Source organism: Procambarus clarkii, chromosome 17 (genome assembly GCF_040958095.1).
Source record: "Procambarus clarkii isolate CNS0578487 chromosome 17, FALCON_Pclarkii_2.0, whole genome shotgun sequence".
Taxonomy (NCBI): Eukaryota; Metazoa; Arthropoda; class Malacostraca; order Decapoda; family Cambaridae; genus Procambarus; species Procambarus clarkii.
The window spans coordinates 41628937-41649584 of NC_091166.1; the positions used below are offsets into that span (position 1 = coordinate 41628937).

General features: G+C 50.0%; 2 protein-coding genes across 9 annotated transcripts in view; both read right to left on the reverse strand.

The window, feature by feature from the left end:
* The window catches only part of Nca (neurocalcin homolog), a 472011-nt gene that overhangs the window by 93586 nt on the left and 357777 nt on the right, over positions 1 to 20648 (reverse strand). The window lies entirely within an intron of this gene.
* LOC138365667 (putative per-hexamer repeat protein 5) lies at positions 19058 to 20125 on the reverse strand. Its single transcript, XM_069326158.1, has one exon. The coding sequence runs from the start codon at positions 20123 to 20125 to the stop codon at positions 19058 to 19060; it is 1068 nt and encodes a 355-aa protein (XP_069182259.1).

Below are 20648 nucleotides of genomic sequence, written 5' to 3' on the forward strand. Positions count from 1 at the left end.
TTAACTGCGCTTGGACTCTATTTTATATGGTTGACTGCTACTCTCTGTGGTCTGGTCGACAGAAAATTGAGTAACCAGCTTCCTACTTTACCGGTTATTCCTACTGACAACATTTTATGGATGTGACCATCACTCCATGGTCACATTTACAAAATGCCTTTGCAAAAGTCTGTGCATACCACATTTGCATTCTACTTTTGTTCTAATGCCTCTGATTCTGTCATAGTGATCGAATATTTGCGAGAGGCATGATCTTCCCGCTCTAAATCCACGTTGGCCTGGATTGTGGAGGTCATTGGTCTCCATAAAACAGGAGATCTGACTCCAGATCACTCTCTCAAAAACTGTTATTATGTAGGACGTTAGTGCAACTGGTCTATGATTCTTAGCCAATGCTTTGCTTCCTCCCTTGTGTAGAGGGGCTATGTCAGCTGAATTAAGTGCTCCTGGTATATCCTGTGTCCAAGCTTTTTCTCCACACTGCAGTAGTACCTTACCTTGAGGTTACCTTGAGGTTACCTTGAGGTTACCTTGAGATTACCTTGAGGTTACCTTGAGGTTACCTTGAGGTTACCTTGAGGTTACCTTGAGGTTACCTTGAGGTTACCTTGAGGTTACCTTGAGGTTACCTTGAGGTGCTTCCGGGGCTTAGCGTCCCCGCGGCCCGGTCGTCGACCAGGCCTCCCTGGTCGACGGTATGGGACAGTGAGAGTCCCAACGGCAGTGTACTCACCTAATTGTGCTAGTGGGGGTTGAGCTTTGGCTCTTTGGTCCCGCCTCTCAACTGTCAATCAACTGGTGTACAGATTCCTGAGCCTACTGAGTGTGGTGTGGCCGAGTGATTCCTGAGTGTGGGACAGTGTCAGTGAGTGAGTGAGTGAGTGAGTGAGTGAGTGAGTGAGTGAGTGAGTGAGTGAGTGAGTGAGTGAGTCTGGTAAAGCAGGAAGAAAGTGTTGGGGAGGAAGTCAACAAAGAGCGGACCAGGAAGGAAGCAAGAGGGTGCTCCGGGTGCCTCCGGGCCGGGTTTAACAGGCAATAATACAGCCTAACTGGGGGGAACAGTGTGTGTGATTAATCCCGTGAGTGGCGCTGGTGTCGATAATGACCAGCAGTAACGACCCTGCTCACCAAACTGGCCGCCACTAATCACGCCACGATCCCTCCCCCATCTGTCTCTCGCTCCGTCCTCTACCCTCGTTAGAGCTCCATACCAGCCCTTGTTAACACACATACTTAATCTTCCCCCCCCCACCCCCCCTCCCCCACCCTCCCCGAGCCTCGTTAGACCTCATCCCCCACCATAACCACTCCCTCGTTAGTGCCCATCCCCCCCCATGGGTATGCCCATTCCACTGAGTCTGACCTCAAGCCGGGTTCGGGGAGTAGAAGAACTCCAGAAAGCCTCTCCGGGAATGCTCCGGTTATCTCCCACCTGGGTAGTGTACCGTTTCATTAGTGGCCCAGGAGCTGGAGCATAACGTGGATGGAGTCCCGGTAGTTGCTCTACTCCCCGAGCCCGGCCTAGAGGCAGATCTACAGGATAGATTCTAACAGAGCAAGCATGTAAGGAACATCAGTACCTACTTCAGACAGTGCGAGTAGCGGCGTCTAACAGTCTGACCAAGAGCCTTGGTCTCACGCGGAGATACTCACCTAGTTGTGCTTGCGGGGGTTGAGCTTTGACTCTCTGGTCCCGCCTCTCAACTGTCAATCACCTGGTGTACAGGCCTGTGCAGCCTCTCTGGTGTAGCGCGCCTCCTCTCTAACAATGTCCAACTGCCCGAGTATTGAAGAGAGAACCAGGAGGTAGTCTCGGGCTACCTTCCTACCACACCTAGACAGCGGCTTGTTTGATGGGACAGACACGGGCAACCGTCTGCAATTATCAGCTTAGCGGAAGGCGAGGTCACTTGAGCCGGCCTGACCTTGCCAGACATGTGGGTATTAACACCAGTGAAGGTGTGACTTCAGGTGTGGCTCCGTAAAGTGTGACTTCGCTACTGTCAAGGGCCGACAGCCTGGCGCCGCCAACATCCTGTGTGAACTAACTCTACTTGAATTAGTTAAATGTTAAATACAACCATTTATGCCATACATATAGTTAATATGCCATAGTTAAAACACCATAACATTGACGTTTTGCATGCCTCGGCCTCGATAGGTTAAGTGGGTTGCTTAGGCTCGTACGTTTCTCGTTAGAAAGACAGTTGTGTTTTTAACGGAGTGGCAAAGCGTGACAAAGGGTTGACCCGTCACTCCAATTATCACAATCAACTGCTTTATAGCCCATTTTTCTATAATAAAATGCAAGAAAAAAACACATTCAACAAATATTTGGGAGGAAGATTTCAAAGAAAATCAGTGAGGACACCAGTCATCTGTTCGAACACTTCCACTGAGGAATTCCCAGAATTCCTCAGCGGCGCTAAACAAGTGACTTCTACAGCCGTGTTCCGTAGTGTTTACAAGACACTGTCTTAGGCTTCGTTTTTTGTTTAAATTCAAGAAAGACAAACGTTTCAGGATGTTTCTAATCCTTTGAAGTCTATAATACAACATACTAATCAAAAAAGAAATCATCATTAACGCAAAAGAATGACAAATAATAACAAAAATAGATATATAATCTTTCCCAGGCAAGAGTGGGAGGAAGCGTACTGTGACGTCATCATGGCGGGAATGACACCCAAGCTATTCAAATCAAACCGTTACAAGCCAGTAGTCTGAGCCATGCAAAACCACTCTGCCGCCCTAATTACAAGTCGGAATAAATGGATGAGCAATTTCCTTCCTGTCATGGTTCGCTACGGGTTCTCCGCGGATTTATTCAGCCTCTTCTCTCATTTGGTCGACTACGTACAATATACGACGTGTTAAGGTGAGAGGACAGGTTGAAGAATTTGTTTTAAAAAGGGTATATATATATGTTCACGGCAACTTTCCCTTAGAGAGTACGGAGAGAGAGTTTTTAGTTCTCGAGACGCGGAAATGAACGCAGACTCAATAGGGATCAAATCTGCATTTTGTGATGAACGGAGCGCGTTACGCATTTTCGGAACATTTAGAAATGTGAGGGGGACACGACTTGGAATAATAGCATCATGAACTGAACGAGGGTTCGATCCCAACGCGCGACTACAATATTTTCCTCATAGATAGAAATATATGACGTTATTGTGATGTCGTTGAGAATAATGAACAGACTTTAACGACCGCTCCACCACTTGGAATGTTCGCGGTGGAGCTGGCGGACCATGGTACCTGTGTGACTTGTGAGAGCTTGGTCCAACAGGCTGATGCTTGGAGCGGCCCGCAGGCCCACATGTCCACCACAGCCCGGTTGGTCCAGCACTCCTTGACGAAAACTATCTAGTTTCCTCTTGAAGATGTCCACGGTTGTTCCGGCAATATTTCTGATGCTTACTGGGAGGATGTTGAACAACCGCGGACCTCTGATGTTTATACAGTGTTCTCTGATTGTGCCTATGGCACCTCTGCTCTTCACTGATTCTATTCTGCATTTTCTTCCATATCGTTCACTCCAGTACGTTGTTATTTTACTGTGTAGATTTGGTACCTGACCCTCCAGTATTTTCCAGGTGTATATTATTTGATATCTCTCTCGTCTCCTTTCTAGCGAGTACATTTGGAGAGCTTTGAGACAATCCCAATAATTTAGGTGTTTTATCGTGTCTATGCGTGCCGTATATGTTCTCTGTATTCCCTCAATTTCAGCAATCTCTCCTGCTCTGAAGGGGGAAGTGAGCACTGAGCAGTACTCGAGACGATGGTGGTGATGCTGGTGATGGTGGTGGTGGTGGTGATGGTGGTGATGGTGGTGGTGATGGTGGTGGTGATGGTGATGGTGGTGGTGATGGTGGTGGTGGTGATGGTGGTGGTGGTGGTGGTGATGGTGGTGGTGGTGGTGGTGATGGTGGTGGTGGTGGTGGTGGTGGTGGTGGTGGTGGTGGTGGTGGTGGTGGTGATGGTGGTGGTGGTGATGGTGGTGGTGGTGGTGATGGTGATGGTGGTGGTGGTGATGGTGGTGATGGTGGTGGACCACGGTGATGGTGGCGGGGTGTGGGGGCAAGATCATCGTGAAGTAACGAATCTTTCACCTTCAATATTCAAGCAGAGATGCACTAGGACTGGCGCCGCGGTCCCCTCCACCCCACGCTAGCACACAGCTTAGTCCACATAACCCCCTCCCCACCCCCACAACCACCTCTCTCCTGCTATCCTGTCTATCTCAACTCACCTGCCTGCCCCCAGCAATTACCTCCTTCAACCCGACGCCGGAACCTGGCCTCTCTTGACGGGGCTGGACACTGCCAGAGATAATGGGCGCTGGGGGGGGGGGGGGGGGGCTGAGGGAGGTGGGGCTGAGGAAAGTAGGGCTTAGGGAGGATGTGGTAAGGCACAAACATCGGTCAAGTAGTGTTGACAGCCACTACCACACACACACACCCTTATTGCTGTCAAGAAAACGTCACTCCAAATGGGAATTGAACATCTCTCCCTGCCCTTCCCTTCCCTAAAATCACCCATCCCGCCTCCCATCACCTTTATTTGACATTCACCTTCCCCTCTTTCGGCATTATTCCATCACCTCTCAGTCGGAAACATTCAAATTGCTTCTTCCACAATCCCCCGGACCTGGAGATTACTTGGCAGCCTCCCTTGCTATCGTTTTGGCCGATTTTCCAGAGATGCTGGCGTGAGGTGATGGATAGGTGTCGGGCAAGAGGCTGGTGTAGATCTGCAGGGGAAATGACAGCTTTGTGTGTGTGTGTGTGTGTGTGTGTGTGTGTGTGTGTGTGTGTGTGTGTGTGTGTGTGTTTACTAGTTGTGTTTACTAGTTGTGTTTTTGCGGGGGTTGAGCTTTGCTCTTTCGGCCCGCCTCTCAACTGTCAATCAACTGTTTACTAACTACTCTTTTTTTTCCCCACACCACACACACACACACACACACACCCCAGGAAGCAGCCCGTGACAGCTGACTAACTCCCAGGTACCTATTTACTGCTAGGTAACAGGGGCACTTAGGGTGAAAGAAACTTTGCCCATTTGTTTCTGCCTCGTGCGGGAATCGAACCCGCGCCACAGAATTACGAGTCCTGCGCGCTATCCACCAGGCTACGAGGCCCCAGGTGTGTGTGTGTGTGTGTGTGTGTGTGTGTGTGTGTGTGTGTGTGTGTGTGTGTGTGTGTGAGGGGCTTCTAATATCAAAACGGTCTATTCATGTCCGTGCCATCTTTTGAGTGGCTTAATCTTCATCAGTCAATCCCCCAGGCAGGATGGACCCACGCAGCGTGAATGTTTGTGAGCCGCTATGATTTATTGTAGGTCATATTCTGTTCCCTGGGGGATTGTGACGTCAAAACACGAAGTGTTGTTTCATGGGACAGGTTGGCGTCGGGTGCCTACAGTGGCAGCTTAACTGGGTTATTAGGGTGTCTAAACCTGAGCATCTTGAGCTTGCTCAGTACTTCTCTCAATACCACCTGGAGCTGGCACTTGGTTGTGCGTTTAGTGCCACCGGGTCCCAAACCTGCACACAGAAATAACATCACATGAGACCAGAAGGCATGGCAGGAGGTGCAGAATACCCCCGTTGAAGAGCAGAGGTGCAACAGGTACTCTGAGAGAGAACTCTATCAACACCAGAGGCCCGAGACTGTTCAACACACTTCCACAACACATAAGGGGCATAACTGGCCGACCCCTCACAGTGTTCAAGAGAGAACTAAACATCAGAGGCCCGAGACTGTTCAACACACTTCCACTACACATAAGGGGCATAACTGGCCGACCCCTCACAGTGTTCAAGAGAGAACTATCAACATCAGAGGCCCGAGACTGTACAACACGCTTCCACTACACATAAGGGGCATAACTGGCCGACCCCTCACAGTGTTCAAGAGAGAACTATCAACATCAGAGGCCCGAGACTGTTCAACACGCTTCCACTACACATAAGGGGCATAACTTGCCGACCCCTCACAGTGTTCAAGAGAGAACTATCAACATCAGAGGCCCGAGACTGTTCAACACGCTTCCACTACACATAAGAGGCATAACTGGCCGACCCCTCACAGTGTTCAAGAGAGAACTCTATCAACATCAGAGGCCCGAGACTGTTCAACACGCTTCCACTACACATAAGGGACATAACTGGCCGACCCCTCGCAGTGTTCAAGAGAGAACTATCAACATCAGAGGCCCGAGACTGTTCAACACGCTTCCACTACACATAAAGGGCATAACTGGCCGACCCCTCGCAGTGTTCAAGAGAGAACTATCAACATCAGAGGCCCGAGACTGTTCAACACGCTTCCGCTACACATAAGGAACATAACTGGCCGACCCCTCACAGTGTTCAAGAGAGAACTATCAACATCAGAGGCCCGAGACTGTTCAACACGCTTCCACTACACATAAGAGACATAACTGGCCGACCCCTCGCAGTGTTCAAGAGAGAACTATCAACATCAGAGGCCCGAGACTGTTCAACACGCTTCCACTACACATAAGGGACATAACTGGCCGACCCCTCACAGTGTTCAAGAGAGAACTGGATACAACACCCTGAAATGACACCTGATCAACCAGGCTGATTCATACGTCCGTCTACGTGCAGGTGCGTCTAACAACCTGATTGACCAGACAATCAACCAGAAGGCCTCGTCAGAAACCGGCCCGCAGGAATGTTGATCCTCGGAACCAGCGCAAGGTAACAGGAAGAAAAGTCAGTTCATTAGAAAGAAACGATTGGAAAGGCCGAGGTCCATAAGCTGACAGGCCGAGTTTACAGGTACAAATACTAGATACAAATAGTAAACCCATCCCCGCCCCCCCCCCCCACCCAAACACGCCCACGTGCTTGAGGAAGAAGCCTGTGGTTAGTTTACCCAAGGGGTAGACGAGTACCTCCCGGATACCTGGCCTGGTAGCAAGTCCTGTCCTGAATTCAAGGCCGACGGCATTCTCAGACAACACAATTGCCACGAGTTCAGCACACTCATGCCCCCAGACACCTCCAAGACACTCCCAGACACTTTAAGACACCGCCCTGGAAACACAAATCTCAATTTTCCGCTTGTTACAACTTGTAATAAAGTTGTTACATCTTGGCTTATCGTATTTATGACGTATTAGAACGTTGTTACAACTTGCTATATTGGTTTTTATAACTGGTTAGGAAATGTTAAAACTTGTTCGAACGTTGTATCAACGTTGTAGTTTCGGTGTGTGTTTGGCGGGCGCCACAGGCACAATCTGAGAACACTATAAACATCAGAGACCAGCGGCTCTTTAATATACTCCTACCAAATATTAGAAATATTGGCCAGACCACACACTAGAAGGTGAAGGGACGACGACGTTTCGTCACAGTCGACTTGAGAATGGTCCAGGACGGACCGAAACGTCGTCGTCCCTTCATCTTCTAGTGTGTGGTCTGGTCAACATACTTCAGCCACGTTATTGTGACTCTTCGCCTGCATTAGAAATATTGCCGGAACCACAGTAGACGTGTTTAAAAGACAATTGGATAAATTCCTGCCAGGAGTGCCGGACCAACCAGGTTGTAGTGGATATGTGGGCCTGCGGGCCGCTCCGAGTAACAGCCTTCTAGATCAAGTCATCATAAGGCAAGCCTGGTCTCAGGCTGGGCATGGGGGAGTAGAATTCTAGATACCGCCTGATGTACATACCTTACCTGGAACATACCTGGAGAGGGTTTTGGGAGTTGTTCGACTCCCCAAGCCCGATCCGAGGCCACGCTTGACTTGTGATAACTTGGTCCACCAGGCTGTTGCTTGGAGCGGCCCGCAGGCCCACATATCCATTACAAACCGGCTGGCCCGGCACTTCTTGCAAGAACTTATCTAAGTGCTTCTTGAATACATCCACCTTTGTTCTAGCAGTATTTCTAATGCTCACTGGGAGGGTGTTGAACAACCGTGGACCCCTGATGTTCAGTGTTCCCTGGTTGTGCCTATGGCACCTCTACTCCTCACTGGCTCTATTCTGCATTTCCTTCCGTATCTTTCGCTCCAATATGTTGGTATTCTACCGTGCCCTCCAGCATCTTCCATGTATATATATATATATATATATTTTGAGACCTCTATACGTAAGTATACAAGTATGTTTGTACCTTTTAGAAGGGGACGGGTGGTGAATGATGACAACACCCACGCCACACCCACGCCCCACCCACGCCCCACCCACGCCCCACCCACGTCCCACCCACGTCCCACCCACACCACACCCACGCCCCACCCACGCCCCACCCACGCCCCACCCACGTCACACCCACGCCCCACCCACGCCACACCCACGCCCCACCCACGCCACACCCACGTCACACCCACGTCCCACCCACGCCACACCCACGTCACACCCACGTCGATGGTTGTGTGGCTTACCAAAGAGTGTGTACGAGTGAGTGAAGCCTAGCTTGTTATACCCCACCAACTACTACTGGCCTTCTTGCAGATGTTGTACATCAGTAACTACTCTGACATTCAACTTCTTGGTCTGCCCAAGCTGTTGATGGGGTTCTGGGAGTTCTTCTACTCCCCAAGCCCGGCCCGAGGCCAGGGGCCAGATTCACGAAAGCACTTACGCAAACACTTACGAACCTGTACATCTTTTCTCAATCTTTGGCGGCTTTGTTTCCAATTATTAATAAACAGTTAATGAGCTCCGAAGCACCAGGAGGCTGTTTATAACAATAACAACAGTTGATTGGGAAGTTTCACGCATGTAAACTATTTAATAAATGTAACCAAAGCCGTCTGAGGAAAGATGTACTCATTCGTAAGTGCTTGCGTAACTGCTTCGTGAATCTGGCCAGGCTTGGAGTGGTGGAGTGGGTGTCACTGCCGAGAAGGCTATAGTGACGAATCATTAGAAAGAAAATAAAAAGAAATAACTCACAGAATAATACAATTAAAAGAGTTAGTTTAGTTCATTTATTATCTTGAGGTTATCTTGAGATGATTTCGGGGCTTTTAGTGTCCCCGCGGCCCGGTCCTCGACCAGGCCTCCACCCCCAGGAAGCAGCCCGTGACAGCTGACTAACACCCAGGTACCTATTTTACTGCTAGGTAACAGGGGCATAGGGTGAAAGACACTCTGCCCATTGTTTCTCGCCGGCGCCTGGGATCGAACCCAGGATCACAAGTACAGCGTGCTGTCCGCTCGGCCGACCGGCTCCCTTATGCATTATGCACCCCATACCCATCTTGTGGGCGGTAGTGGAAAGGAATACAGAGGCACATAATTAAAAGACAAACCTTTGTCCATACCCCGCCCCCCATAAAACAAAATCGTAAATATATAAATACAAGAAAAAAAAAACTATGAGGCTTTCGGCATAAAGCCTAAAACCGCAGAACATTATTATTTTAAATAGCTTGAATCACACACAAAAAAAGTTTGATTTAAATGGGTTTAGTGCCGAGCTGCGCTGGGCTTCATCCTGGGCCAGGTTACTGAAGCGGGAAATTGGTCTCTGATAACGGGGATGTGGGGAGCGTTTGTCATAAAGTTACAGGCTAAAGCTGAACTCTGGGCCCCCAGTTTGTCAAGTTTCAGGCTAAGGCTGAACTTTGGCCCCCAGTTTGTCAAGTTTCAGGCTAAGGCTGAACTCTGGCCCCCAGTTTGTCAAGTTACAGGCTAAAGCTGAACTCTGGCCCCCAGTTTGTCAAGTTACAGGCTAAAGCTGAACTCTGGGCCCCCAGTTTGTCAAGTTACAGGCTAAGGCTGAACCCTGACCCCCTACCAACACCTGACGCTGCCTTCTGTTCCTGTCTTCCTGGCCGTCTGCTGCCTCCAGGCTGCTGACACTGCTGCCTCCAGGCTGCTGACGCTGCTGCCTCCAGGCTGCTGACGCTGCTGCAAATTTAAATTACCTGTTGATGTTCTCGAGAGTTGTTCTACTGGTGACTGCCTGGTCTGTGGCCAGCCTTCCCTGGTGACTGGGTTGAGAGACTTCGTAGCCCAATGGCCCACAGAGCCATCACAGCCAGGCTGATCCCCAACCTTAAGCAGAAACTTGTCTAATTCTCTCTTGAAAACTTCCACTGTTCCAATGATATTTTTATACTTGCAGACAGGAGACTGAAGAGCTGTGGACCTCTCGTATTTACAGAGCTCTCTGTCTTTACAGAGCCAAGAGAGAGATCTCGGTGGTAATCATTCTGCACTTCCTACCATGTCTCTCAATCCAGTATGTGCAGGTTTAGAACGTGTTCTCCCTGTATCCCCCATGTGTATGTAATGAGATATATCTCGCTTTCCTTCCAAGGGGTGAACACTTGAGTTATTGGAGCACACACTGAACTGAACACACTGAACACACACTTGAGTTATTGGAGTTATGGGCACGGTAGACGAAATGCTTCACCGATTCCATGTTTGCAGAAAAGGATGACTGTATACTTTAAAACTGTGCAATCTCCTGTGACTGGGAAAGAGAATGCAGGTGTGTAGAGGAACACAAGAGCTTATAGCTGGCTCGGATGACCATTAATCCCAATGTACTATAGTGTATCTAAATACAAATATGACTATAGTCATATTTACATACTAAACCCGTCTACCTTTTATGTTAGAAACAAACAGGTTGAGCTCTCGTACACGAGTTAAAGTGAAGTTTATATTTCCCAGCAGAACCACCAGGTTGATTGATCCCAAGAGGATAGAACGCTCCTCGTCTATCCCCTGTCCTCACACCAGGAGAAAGCCACAGCACAAACCAGCCAACTGATTTCTGGGTTCAAGTTCGCAATCGCGAAGCATGAAAACTCTCAAAGCACAAACATACACTGAACCCCCCCCCCGCACACACACGCGCACGCATACACACAAGGTCGGCCGAGCGGACAGCACGCTGGACTTGTGATCCTGTGGTCCCGGGTTCGATTACGGGCGCCGGCGAGAAACATTGGACAGAGTTTCTTTCACCCTATGCCCCTGTTACCTAGCAGTAAATAGATACCTGGGAGTTAGTCAGCTGTCACGGGCTGCTTCCTGGGGTAGTAGAAGTAGTTAGAAACAGTTGACTGACAGTTGAGAGGCGGGACCAAAGAGCCGAAGCTCAACCCCGCAAAGCACAACTCGGTGAGCACCCACACCTTCACAAATGAACATTCCCACGACACAAACGTGAACGCTGACGATAAAAATATTCAAACTAATTTGCACTAAAACTTTCACACAGACGAAGATAGATCAACAAAAGTTGATTTAAATTAGGCCAGCATGAAATGTGATTTCTTGCATGGGGAATTACAATGAATAAGTGGGATAAGAGGAGGATCAGAGGGGAGAATAGGGGAATGGATAGGGATGAGGAGAGGAAAAGGGAAGAGAGAGAGAGAGAGAGAGAGAGAGAGAGAGAGAGAGAGAGAGAGAGAGAGAGAGAGAGAGAGAGAGAGAGAGAGAGAGAGAGAGAGAGAGAGAGAGAGAATGGGACAATGGAAAAGAAAGGGAAGAGGAGTGCAGGAGAGGAAAAAAAGAGGGGGACTGCGATATAATACCAAACAAACATTAAACTGTCTTTAACAAAATAAACAAAACAATTCCTCCTAACCAGCAAAGAATTTTGAGTATAAAAACAGAGCAAAAATTACAATGATCAAAAAGTTTAGAAGGTTACTCTAATTATGAACTCTAATATAAAACAAAATAAAAAATCATTGCATCGAATTAAATCAGAAAAGGGGGTTATGAAAGACGTTAAATTACGCCTTCGGTTCCCTAACAGCTGGGATCAGTCAAGCTGTGAGTGCCAGCCCGAGGCACTGATGGCACCCCCCCCCCCCTCCACCTCTCCCGACCTCTGGTCATACACCTCTCACGGACATTGACCCACAGACTAAGGACTGGCTCACAACGCACACGCACGCACACACGTATACACACACCCACACGCAAGGCGTATCCTGTTCCTAATATATGCAAATGATCCAACAGAGGAAGTAAACTCATTCTTATCCATGTTTGTTGACAATGCTAAGCTAACGAGACGAATCACAACTAAGAAGAATCGCAGCACATTGGAAGACAAACTAGGCAATCTCCAGAGATGACCTGACAAATGGCTACGAGACTTTAACGCTGACTAATGCAAGGTTATGAAGATAGGAGTTGAAGCCAGACCTCAAACCCAGTACAGGATGAAGGGAAGGCCACTTCCAATTTCTATGACTAAGGCCGATATAGAAGTAATGTTTAAATGAATAATGAGTAGAACGAGAGGGCGTAATGGGGCAACTGGAAACAAATGAGTCAGAGAGAGGGGTCAGAAAGGTCTTTTTTTCTCAGTCTCAGAGTCAAGACAATTACAATGCGATTATAAGAAATATTGCCGGAACAACCGTGGACATCTTCAACAGAAAACTGGACTGTTTTCTAAGAGAAGTGCCGGACCAACCGGGCTGTGGTGGGCCTGCGGGCCGCTCCAAGCAACAGCCTGGTGGACCAAACTCTCACAAGTCGAGCCTGGCCTCGGGCCGGACTTGGGGAGTAGAACAACTCCCAGAACCCCATCAACCAGGTGAACATCAGAATGAAGAACGGCTGAAAACGTGAGCCAGCACTCACTCGGAGACTCGACAAGCCTCAAGGCTGCCGTAACATATTCATTTCAAAATAACATCAATTGATAAGAGCTGTATGAAAAGTCGTTGTAGATTTGATATCATATATTGTAGATTTGATATCATACATTGTAGATTTGATATCATACATTGTAGATTTGATATCATATATTGTAGATTTGATATCATACATTGTAGATTTGATATCATACATTGTAGATTTGATATCATACATTGTAGATTTTATATCATACATTTATTTGGATGTTTTTGTTATCTTTGGAAAGTTCCTTTACGTGACTCTAAAAGGTTTCTCATGACCGTGGGAGTCCCCAGGGAATGAGTCAGGGGGGGGGGGCAGGGAATGAGTCAGGGTGAGGAAAAGAATGACTCAGGGGGAGGGAGATGGGATGAAAGTATCAAGGGAGGGAGGGAAGGAGGGAGGGAGGGAGGGCAGTATAAAGGCAGAGAGGGAGGGAGGGAGAGGGAGAGGGAGAGGGAGAGGGAGGGAGAGGGAGTGAGAGTCAGGAAGAGTTAGTGACCAGTTTCCGTTGTATCAATCAATGAGGCGCCTGCCAGCAGACTTGCGTCATCCACCCCATTCCACCTCACCCTCTCTCTCTCTCTCTCTCTTCCTTTCCAGACCCTTCCTTCTCTTTTCCCACAATCCGCCTCGCCTTCGCCATCTTCCTAATCGTCTCTACTTCCCGGGCCGAACAACCAGACTGTCTACCCCTCCCTCAAAAAGCTATACACCAAGGAAAACCCCTTAGCAACTAAGAAGCGGAAATGCACAGCCGGTTCTTGATAGCAAGGAGATCAAATGTATCAGGGGAAAAAAGGCGATAATCCATTCCTCGCGGCGGCTTCAGCGTTAACAAATCTTTAAGATAAACAAGCTGTGAGGAAGCTGGCGAAGCAGGCGTTCCCAGGTGACCACACACACATACACAGGCATACACGACAGAGAGAAGCATACACGACTCCAGCTTCTTTCTCTCCGTTGTCGCGCGCGCGCGACTCGAATTCCTGAGTCACTCACACACCAGGGGGAAGATCTCCACTATTCCTCCCCCCCCCCCACCCCCCAGTTGGTGGTCGACGCAAATTGAACCTGAATTAAGTGAATGGCAAAGAAAAAAATTTGGGTTAAGAGTTAAAAACACTTAAGAACGGAAATGTCCTTTGAATCTGAGAAGAATGCCCAACTTTTTGACAGCGCTCATGGCAATCGATGAGATGTGACGTCTCCCAGGAGAGGTTGGAGGAGATGTGACGTCTCCCAGGAGAGGTTAGAGGAGATGTGACGTCTCCAGGAGAGGTTGGAGGAGATGTGACGTCTCCCAGGAGAGGTTGGAGGAGATGTGACGTCTCCCAGGAGAGGTTGGAGGAGATGTGACGTCTCCAGGAGAGGCTGGAGGAGATGTGACGTCTCCCAGGAGAGGCTAGAGAAGATGTGACAGTCTCCAGAAGAGGCTGGAGAAGATGTGACAGTCTCCAGAAGAGGCTGGAGAAGATGTGACGTCTCCCAAGAAAGGATGGCGGAGATGTGACAGTCTCCCAGGAGTGGCTGGAGGAGATGTGACGTCTCCCAGGAGAGGCTAGAGAAGATGTGGCGTCTCCCAAGAGAGGCTGGAGGAGATGTGACGTCTCCCAGGAGAGGCTAGAGAAGATGTGACGTCTCCCAAGAGAGGCTGGAGAAGATGTGACGTCTCCCAGGAGAGGCTGGAGGAGATACAAGGAGAGAGGTGGATGTAACCCATACCGGCCAATGGCCGAGATGAGAGGTAAGAGGATTGTAAATAGAGGTCATCATGCCCAGTGACAGCACAAGGGAGAGGGTGATGCATCCATTCCAAGCTACTGTCTGAGCGAGTCCAGGGACCTGGGTTCGATCCCATTATACAGCTTCAATATTTTCTCGTAATCATTCGCAGGATACTGAACTGTAATTGGCAGAAATTTCTTTCTAATTGGACTAAATTTCAAGCGTACCAGAATTAAAAATCAGCCGTAAGTGCCCAGGGGATTTGAGGATTTAAGTCAGAAGGAAGTTTGCACTAGAGTGAATGTTCTCGAGAAAATGCTAGGATTCATCGAGGATTTACGCACTTGCGAAACCTCTACATCTTTCAACAATTATGTCGACTTGGCTCACATTTCTTCAATAATTGACCAGCTCCTCAGCACTGTGGATTATGGGGTTTCGAAGTACGTAAATTGTTTACTAAATGCAAGCCAGGCAGCCATGACTGTTGAAAGGTGTAGTGAGGGAATAAGTCTCAAGTGGATGCGTATACGCATGATGCAACATCGCCCAGGAGAGCAAAGTGGGAAGAGTCACAGCAAAGTGGGAAGAGTCACAGCAAAGTGGGAGAGTCACAGCAAAGTGGGAGAGTCACAGCAAAGTGGGAGAGTCACAGCAAAGTGGGAGAGTCACAGCAAAGTGGGAGAGTCACAGCAAAGTGGGAGAGTCACAGCAAAGTGGGAGAGTCACAGCAAAGTGGGCGACAGTGGTGCCAGCGAGGACCCACAGCACCAGTGTGTGCATGAAGAGCGCCCCAAGTGGAATCATCGCAACACTAATGACTAACAAAACTACACAGTCAACCAAGGGCGCCAGTCATCAAGCACTTACGAGGCCACTTACGAGGCCACTTACGAGACCACTCACGTGACCACGTAAGAGACCACTCACGTGACCACCTAAGAGACCACTCACGTGACCACCTACAAGACAACTTCCGTGACCACTTACGACACCACCTACGAGACAACTTATGTGACCACTGACGAGAAACTTACGATACCTGGACATTCTCCTTGGCGGCTTTGTTTACATTTATTAAAACACCTTACGTGCTCTTAAACCATTTAATAAATACAAATTAGGCCGCCATGATTGAAAAAAACCATGTACAGGTGTCGTAAGAGAACACGTAAGTGGCTGAAGAATCTTAGGCCAGGATGGGAGAGGGAGGGGGGGAGATCCGGGGCCAGTGACCGGGCCGCGGGACTATTGAACCCCGGAACCACCTTTAAGGAAACATCAACGGGTGAAACACTTGAGATGCCGCGGGAGAAGAATAATATCTTCGCCTTACATCTTATAACCTAACTACCAATTCGGTAGTTAGGATACCGTTTGCCGTTTGCCGTTGCGCCAGCCCATTACCGTTGGCACCAAACGTGGTTATCCCAATTTCTCATCCAATCAGCTGGCGCGAGAGAGAGATCCCCCAGTGAGAAGTTTTCAGGAGGTTTAGACAAGTATATAATCTTTGCAAAGACAAAATTTGTTCCTTAATTTAAAAATATCACACCGCGTCTCAGTGGGAGCAGCGGCGGTCTATATAACAGCCTGGTTGACCAGACCACCAACCAACCAGGAGGTGCGAGGTGGTGGTGGGGGGGAGGGGGGAAGGGGGGAGGAATAGGGGTGAATAGGGGGAGACATAACCATTCCTTCCCCCGTCCCATCCCAAATCCTTATCCTGACCCCTTCCCAGTGCTATATAGTCGTAATGGCTTGGCGCTTTCCCTTGATAATTCCTTCCTTCCACCCCCCCCCCCACCACGCTGAATGTAGCACAAGACAGGGAGGGTGTGTGGGGGGGGGGGGGAAGGAGCCAGCCAGACTGACTGCTGCCGCCGTGGCTGGAGCCCAGTACTTTGTCTGGAGCGGCGACCGCGGTGCTGACTCTTAGATGTCTCGCTGGTGGGGGGGGGGGGTCAATATTTCCTCCAGTCTGGGCCCTGTGATGAGGGAGTACTCCCTCCCTCCCCCCCCCCTCTCACACACACACATACAACCTCCACAAGCTACACCACCACCACAATCATCTACAGTCGCCTACATTGCCAACCGTTACCTCGGAAATCAGTTTCATCATAAATCACAACCCCCAATCCATAGCTAACCCAGTCACAACAACCCCCATCCACAACTATTCCAACCAACTACAACTATTCCACTATCATCACCACCATGGTAGAGCAAGTTGGTTGTCTGATCAAACAAACTGCCACTTTCTCTTCAAGAAGCGACCATTCTCTAATCTCTCTTCAAACAAACTCGTTAAAAATGCAGCATATTTAGTAAACAATTAAAGCACAGTAATATTAACATTTTATATGCATCGGCCTCTATAGGTTAGGTGGGTTGCTTGGGTTGGTACGTTCCTGATTTATCTAACTGTTGCCAAATCAATGATGGTACTTCTCAAGACGCTGGAGTGCTCTCTAGGGTGGAGCACTGTTGCACACTAACAACTCCATTCAGAGCTGGAGAACTTACTGACCTGGAGAGCGTACAAAAATCTTTTACCGACAGAATCCCTTCAATGTATCATCCAAATTATTGGAAACTTTTAAAATGTCTAAATTTGTATTTTCTAGAGTACGTGAGATACGTAATAATTAACACGTGGAAAATATTAGAGGGGCTGGTCCCAAACTCGCACACAGAAATAACATCATATGAGACCAGGAGGCATGGCAGGATGTGCAGAATACCCCCGTTGAAGAACAGAGGTGCAACAGGTACTCTGAGAGAGAACTATCAACATCAGAGGCCCGAGACTGTTCAACACGCTTCCACTACACATAAGCGGCATAACTGGCTGACCCCTCACAGTGTTCAAGAGAGAACTGGATAAGCACCTCCAAAGGATACCTGATCAACCAGGCTGTGACTCATACGTCAGGCTGTGAGCAGCCGCGTCCAACAGCCTAGTTGACCAGACGATCAACCAGAAGGCCTAATAAGAAACCGGGTGGCGGAGACATTGATTCACGGAACAAATAAAAGCAACACAATAGTAGGTAGACTCCTACTCCACCTCAATCCACAATCTCTCTCTCAGCCGCCCACAATCCCTCCCATTACCACACAATCCATCCCTCTCCTGCCAACAATTCCTCCTTCAACCACACAATGATTCCCTCCACCAATCCTCAAACCCCCCCCAATCCCCCCCGCTACTGCTCACAATCCTACTCGCTATATTTAGATCACAACAACTGATACAAGCAAATGCTTAATGTGGAGTGACAAGCGTCAGGATGGAGAGGATGCAAGAGCAAGCGAGTGGGTATGTCGTGCGAGTCGGTATGTCGTGCGGGCGGGCGGGCGGGCGGGTATGGGTGGGATAGTGGGCGGGTTAGTTTGGACTTGGGGTGGGTGGTCGAGGATCGTACGACCGAGCCAGCCAGCCAGCTAGAGCATCAGCAACTGAAGCCCACAACAAGCCCTCAAGACATGCACTCAGGCATTGGCATATTGGCTACCATAACACACGCACTCTCTTTGGCTTTGACCAAAGAGCCTTAGCTCAACCCCCGCTACCACAATTAGGTGAGTACACACACGGGAGGCTCCCCCAGGCTCCCAGCACCTAGCCCCCAGGCTCCCAGCACCCCCAGGCTCCCAGCACCTAGCCCCCAGCACCTAGCCCCCAGGCTCCCAGCACCCCCAGGCTCCCAGCACCTAGCCCCCAGGCTCCCAGCACCTAGCCCCCAGGCTCCCAGCACCTAGCCCCCAGGCTCCCAGCACCTAGCCCCCAGGCTCCCAGCACCCCCAGGCTCCCAGCACCTAGCCCCCCAGGCTCCCAGCACCTAGCTCCCAGCACCTAGCCCCCAGGCTCCCAGCACCTAGCTCCCAGCACCTAGCCCCCAGGCTCCCAGCACCCCCAGGCTCCCAGCACCCCCAGGCTCCCAGCACCTAGCCCCACACTGGATGAAAGCAGGGAAGGGGTGGCAAGAGGTGTGCACAAGGGGATAAAACAAAAGACAACAAAGAGAGGAAAGGAGAGGAGACAAGAGATGGAAAAATATATACGCAGCACAAACGCTTCTAGTATGAGAGAGAGAGAGAGAGAGAGAGAGAGAGAGAGAGAGAGAGAGAGAGAGAGAGAGAGAGAGAGAGAGAGAGAGAGAGAGAGAGAGAGAGAGAGAGAGAGAGAGAGAGAGAGAGAGAGGAGGGGGGGGGGAAATATCCCCCCCACCTATAAACATAACTGCCTAATAACTTGCTGCAGTAATACACAACTTAGAGGACTCGTCCTCTCTTAACTCTATAAGACTAATATTAAATTACTAATACTTAAATTGAGTTATTATTAGGATTATTCCTCTGTTATTATAATATGAAATAATAATAATAATATTGCTGACGTAACATGTGTGACGTCAGGCAGGTCCACGTCACCACGAGGACTGTGACGTCAGGCAGGTCCACGTCACCACGAGGACTGTGACGTCAGGCAGGTCCACGTCACCACGAGGACTGTGACGTCAGGCAGGTCCACGTCACCACGAGGACTGTGACGTCAGGCAGGTCCACGTCACCACGAGGACTGTGACGTCAGGCAGGTCCACGTCACCACGAGGACTGTGACGTCGTCGTCTTCCTCCTCTACCGCCCTTCACTGTGAGGTCCGTAATCACTCCACGAGGGGCTGATTACCTGTTGAGGATCCGACTGTTGTTCTACCCCCACAGCCTTTCCCGGTGATGGCCAGGTCTGTGGCCAGGTCTGTGGCCAGGTCAGTGGCCAGGTCTGTGGCCAGGTCAGTGGCCAGGTCTGTGGCCAGGTCTGTAGCCAGGTCTGTGGCCAGGTCTGTGGCCAGGTCTGTAGCCAGGTCTGTGGCCAGGTCTGTGGCCAGGTCTGTAGCCAGGTCTGTGGCCAGGTCTGTGGCCAGGTCTGTAGCCAGGTCTGTGGCCAGGTCTGTGGCCAGGTCAGTGGCCAGGTCTGTGGCCAGGTCTGTAGCCAGGTCTGTGGCCAGGTCTGTGGCCAGGTCTGTGGCCAGGTCTGTGGCCAGGTCTGTAGCCAGGTCTGTGGCCAGGTCTGTGGCCAGGTCTGTGGCCAGGTCAGTGGCCAGGTCTGTGGCCAGGTCAGTGGCCAGGTCTGTGGCCAGGTCTGTGGTCAGGTCTGTGGCCAGGTCTGTGGCCAGGTCTGTGGCCAGGTCTGTGGCCATGTCTGTGGCCAGGTCTGTGGCCAGGTCTATGGCCAGGTCAGTGGCCAGGTCTGTGGCCAGGTCTGTGGCCAGGTCTGTGGCCAGGTCTGTGGCCAGGTCTGTAGCCAGGTCTGTGGCCAGGTCTGTGGCCAGGTCTGTGGCCAGGTCAGTGGCCAGGTCTGTGGCCAGGTCTGTGGCCAGGTCTGTGGCCAGGTCTGTGGCCAGGTCTGTAGCCAGGTCTGTGGCCAGGTCAGTGGCCAGGTCTGTGGCCAGGTCTGTGGCCAGGTCTGTGGCCAGGTCTGTGGCCAGGTCTGTAGCCAGGTCTGTGGCCAGGTCTGTGGCCAGCTGTCCTGATGACTTCCTGGTCTGTGTCAGTACTGGAAGATGGCAAGAACTTCTACCGTGTATATTCCAGCAGTGGTCATATAATTCCCGGCTTACAGAACTGCTTAGAGTTCCCCTGGATCGCTTGTCTTCCAGAATGGAAGCCATGAAAAGGCGATTCGAGCTTTCAATCGAGCTTTTCGGCATTTGATTTGCATACATTCCAGGCATACGTGGAGTGTGCCTGGAGTGTGCTCTGGAGTGTGTCCTGGAGTGTGCCTGGAGTGTGTTCTGGGAGTTCTTCCGCTCCCCACGGCCCGCCTGGAGCAAAGTGTGTCCTGCGTTTGTGGTTTAATTCTGTGTAGACAACTCGTTCTGCTAAAATGATTGTCTTTACTGCAACTATCCATTTTTGTACGTCTGACCAAATAGTTGCCATGAGTACTATCACTGTGTGTAGACCATTCTGTAGCTGTGTGAAGATACAGAGTAGTAGTAGTGTGGTGGAACACGAAAGTTCTTCACCTTCACAGTATTTTTTTGATCTTGCGGCACTTTGGAATTGGGTGTGGGGGTGAGAGTAAGGGGGAAGAGGAGGGGGAAGGGGGGTGTAAGGCAGGCATGTGTCGTGTGGCGGTGGATCAATGTGTCGGGTTGAATGCCGACACCGCCACATGCCCGACACACACACACACACACACACATATACACACACACACACACACACACACACACACACACACACACACACACA

Excerpts from the sequence above, each read along its gene's own strand:
- LOC138365667 (XM_069326158.1), bottom strand. The coding sequence starts at position 20,125 with ATGCCTGGAATGTATGCAAATCAAATGCCGAAAAGCTCGATTGAAAGC.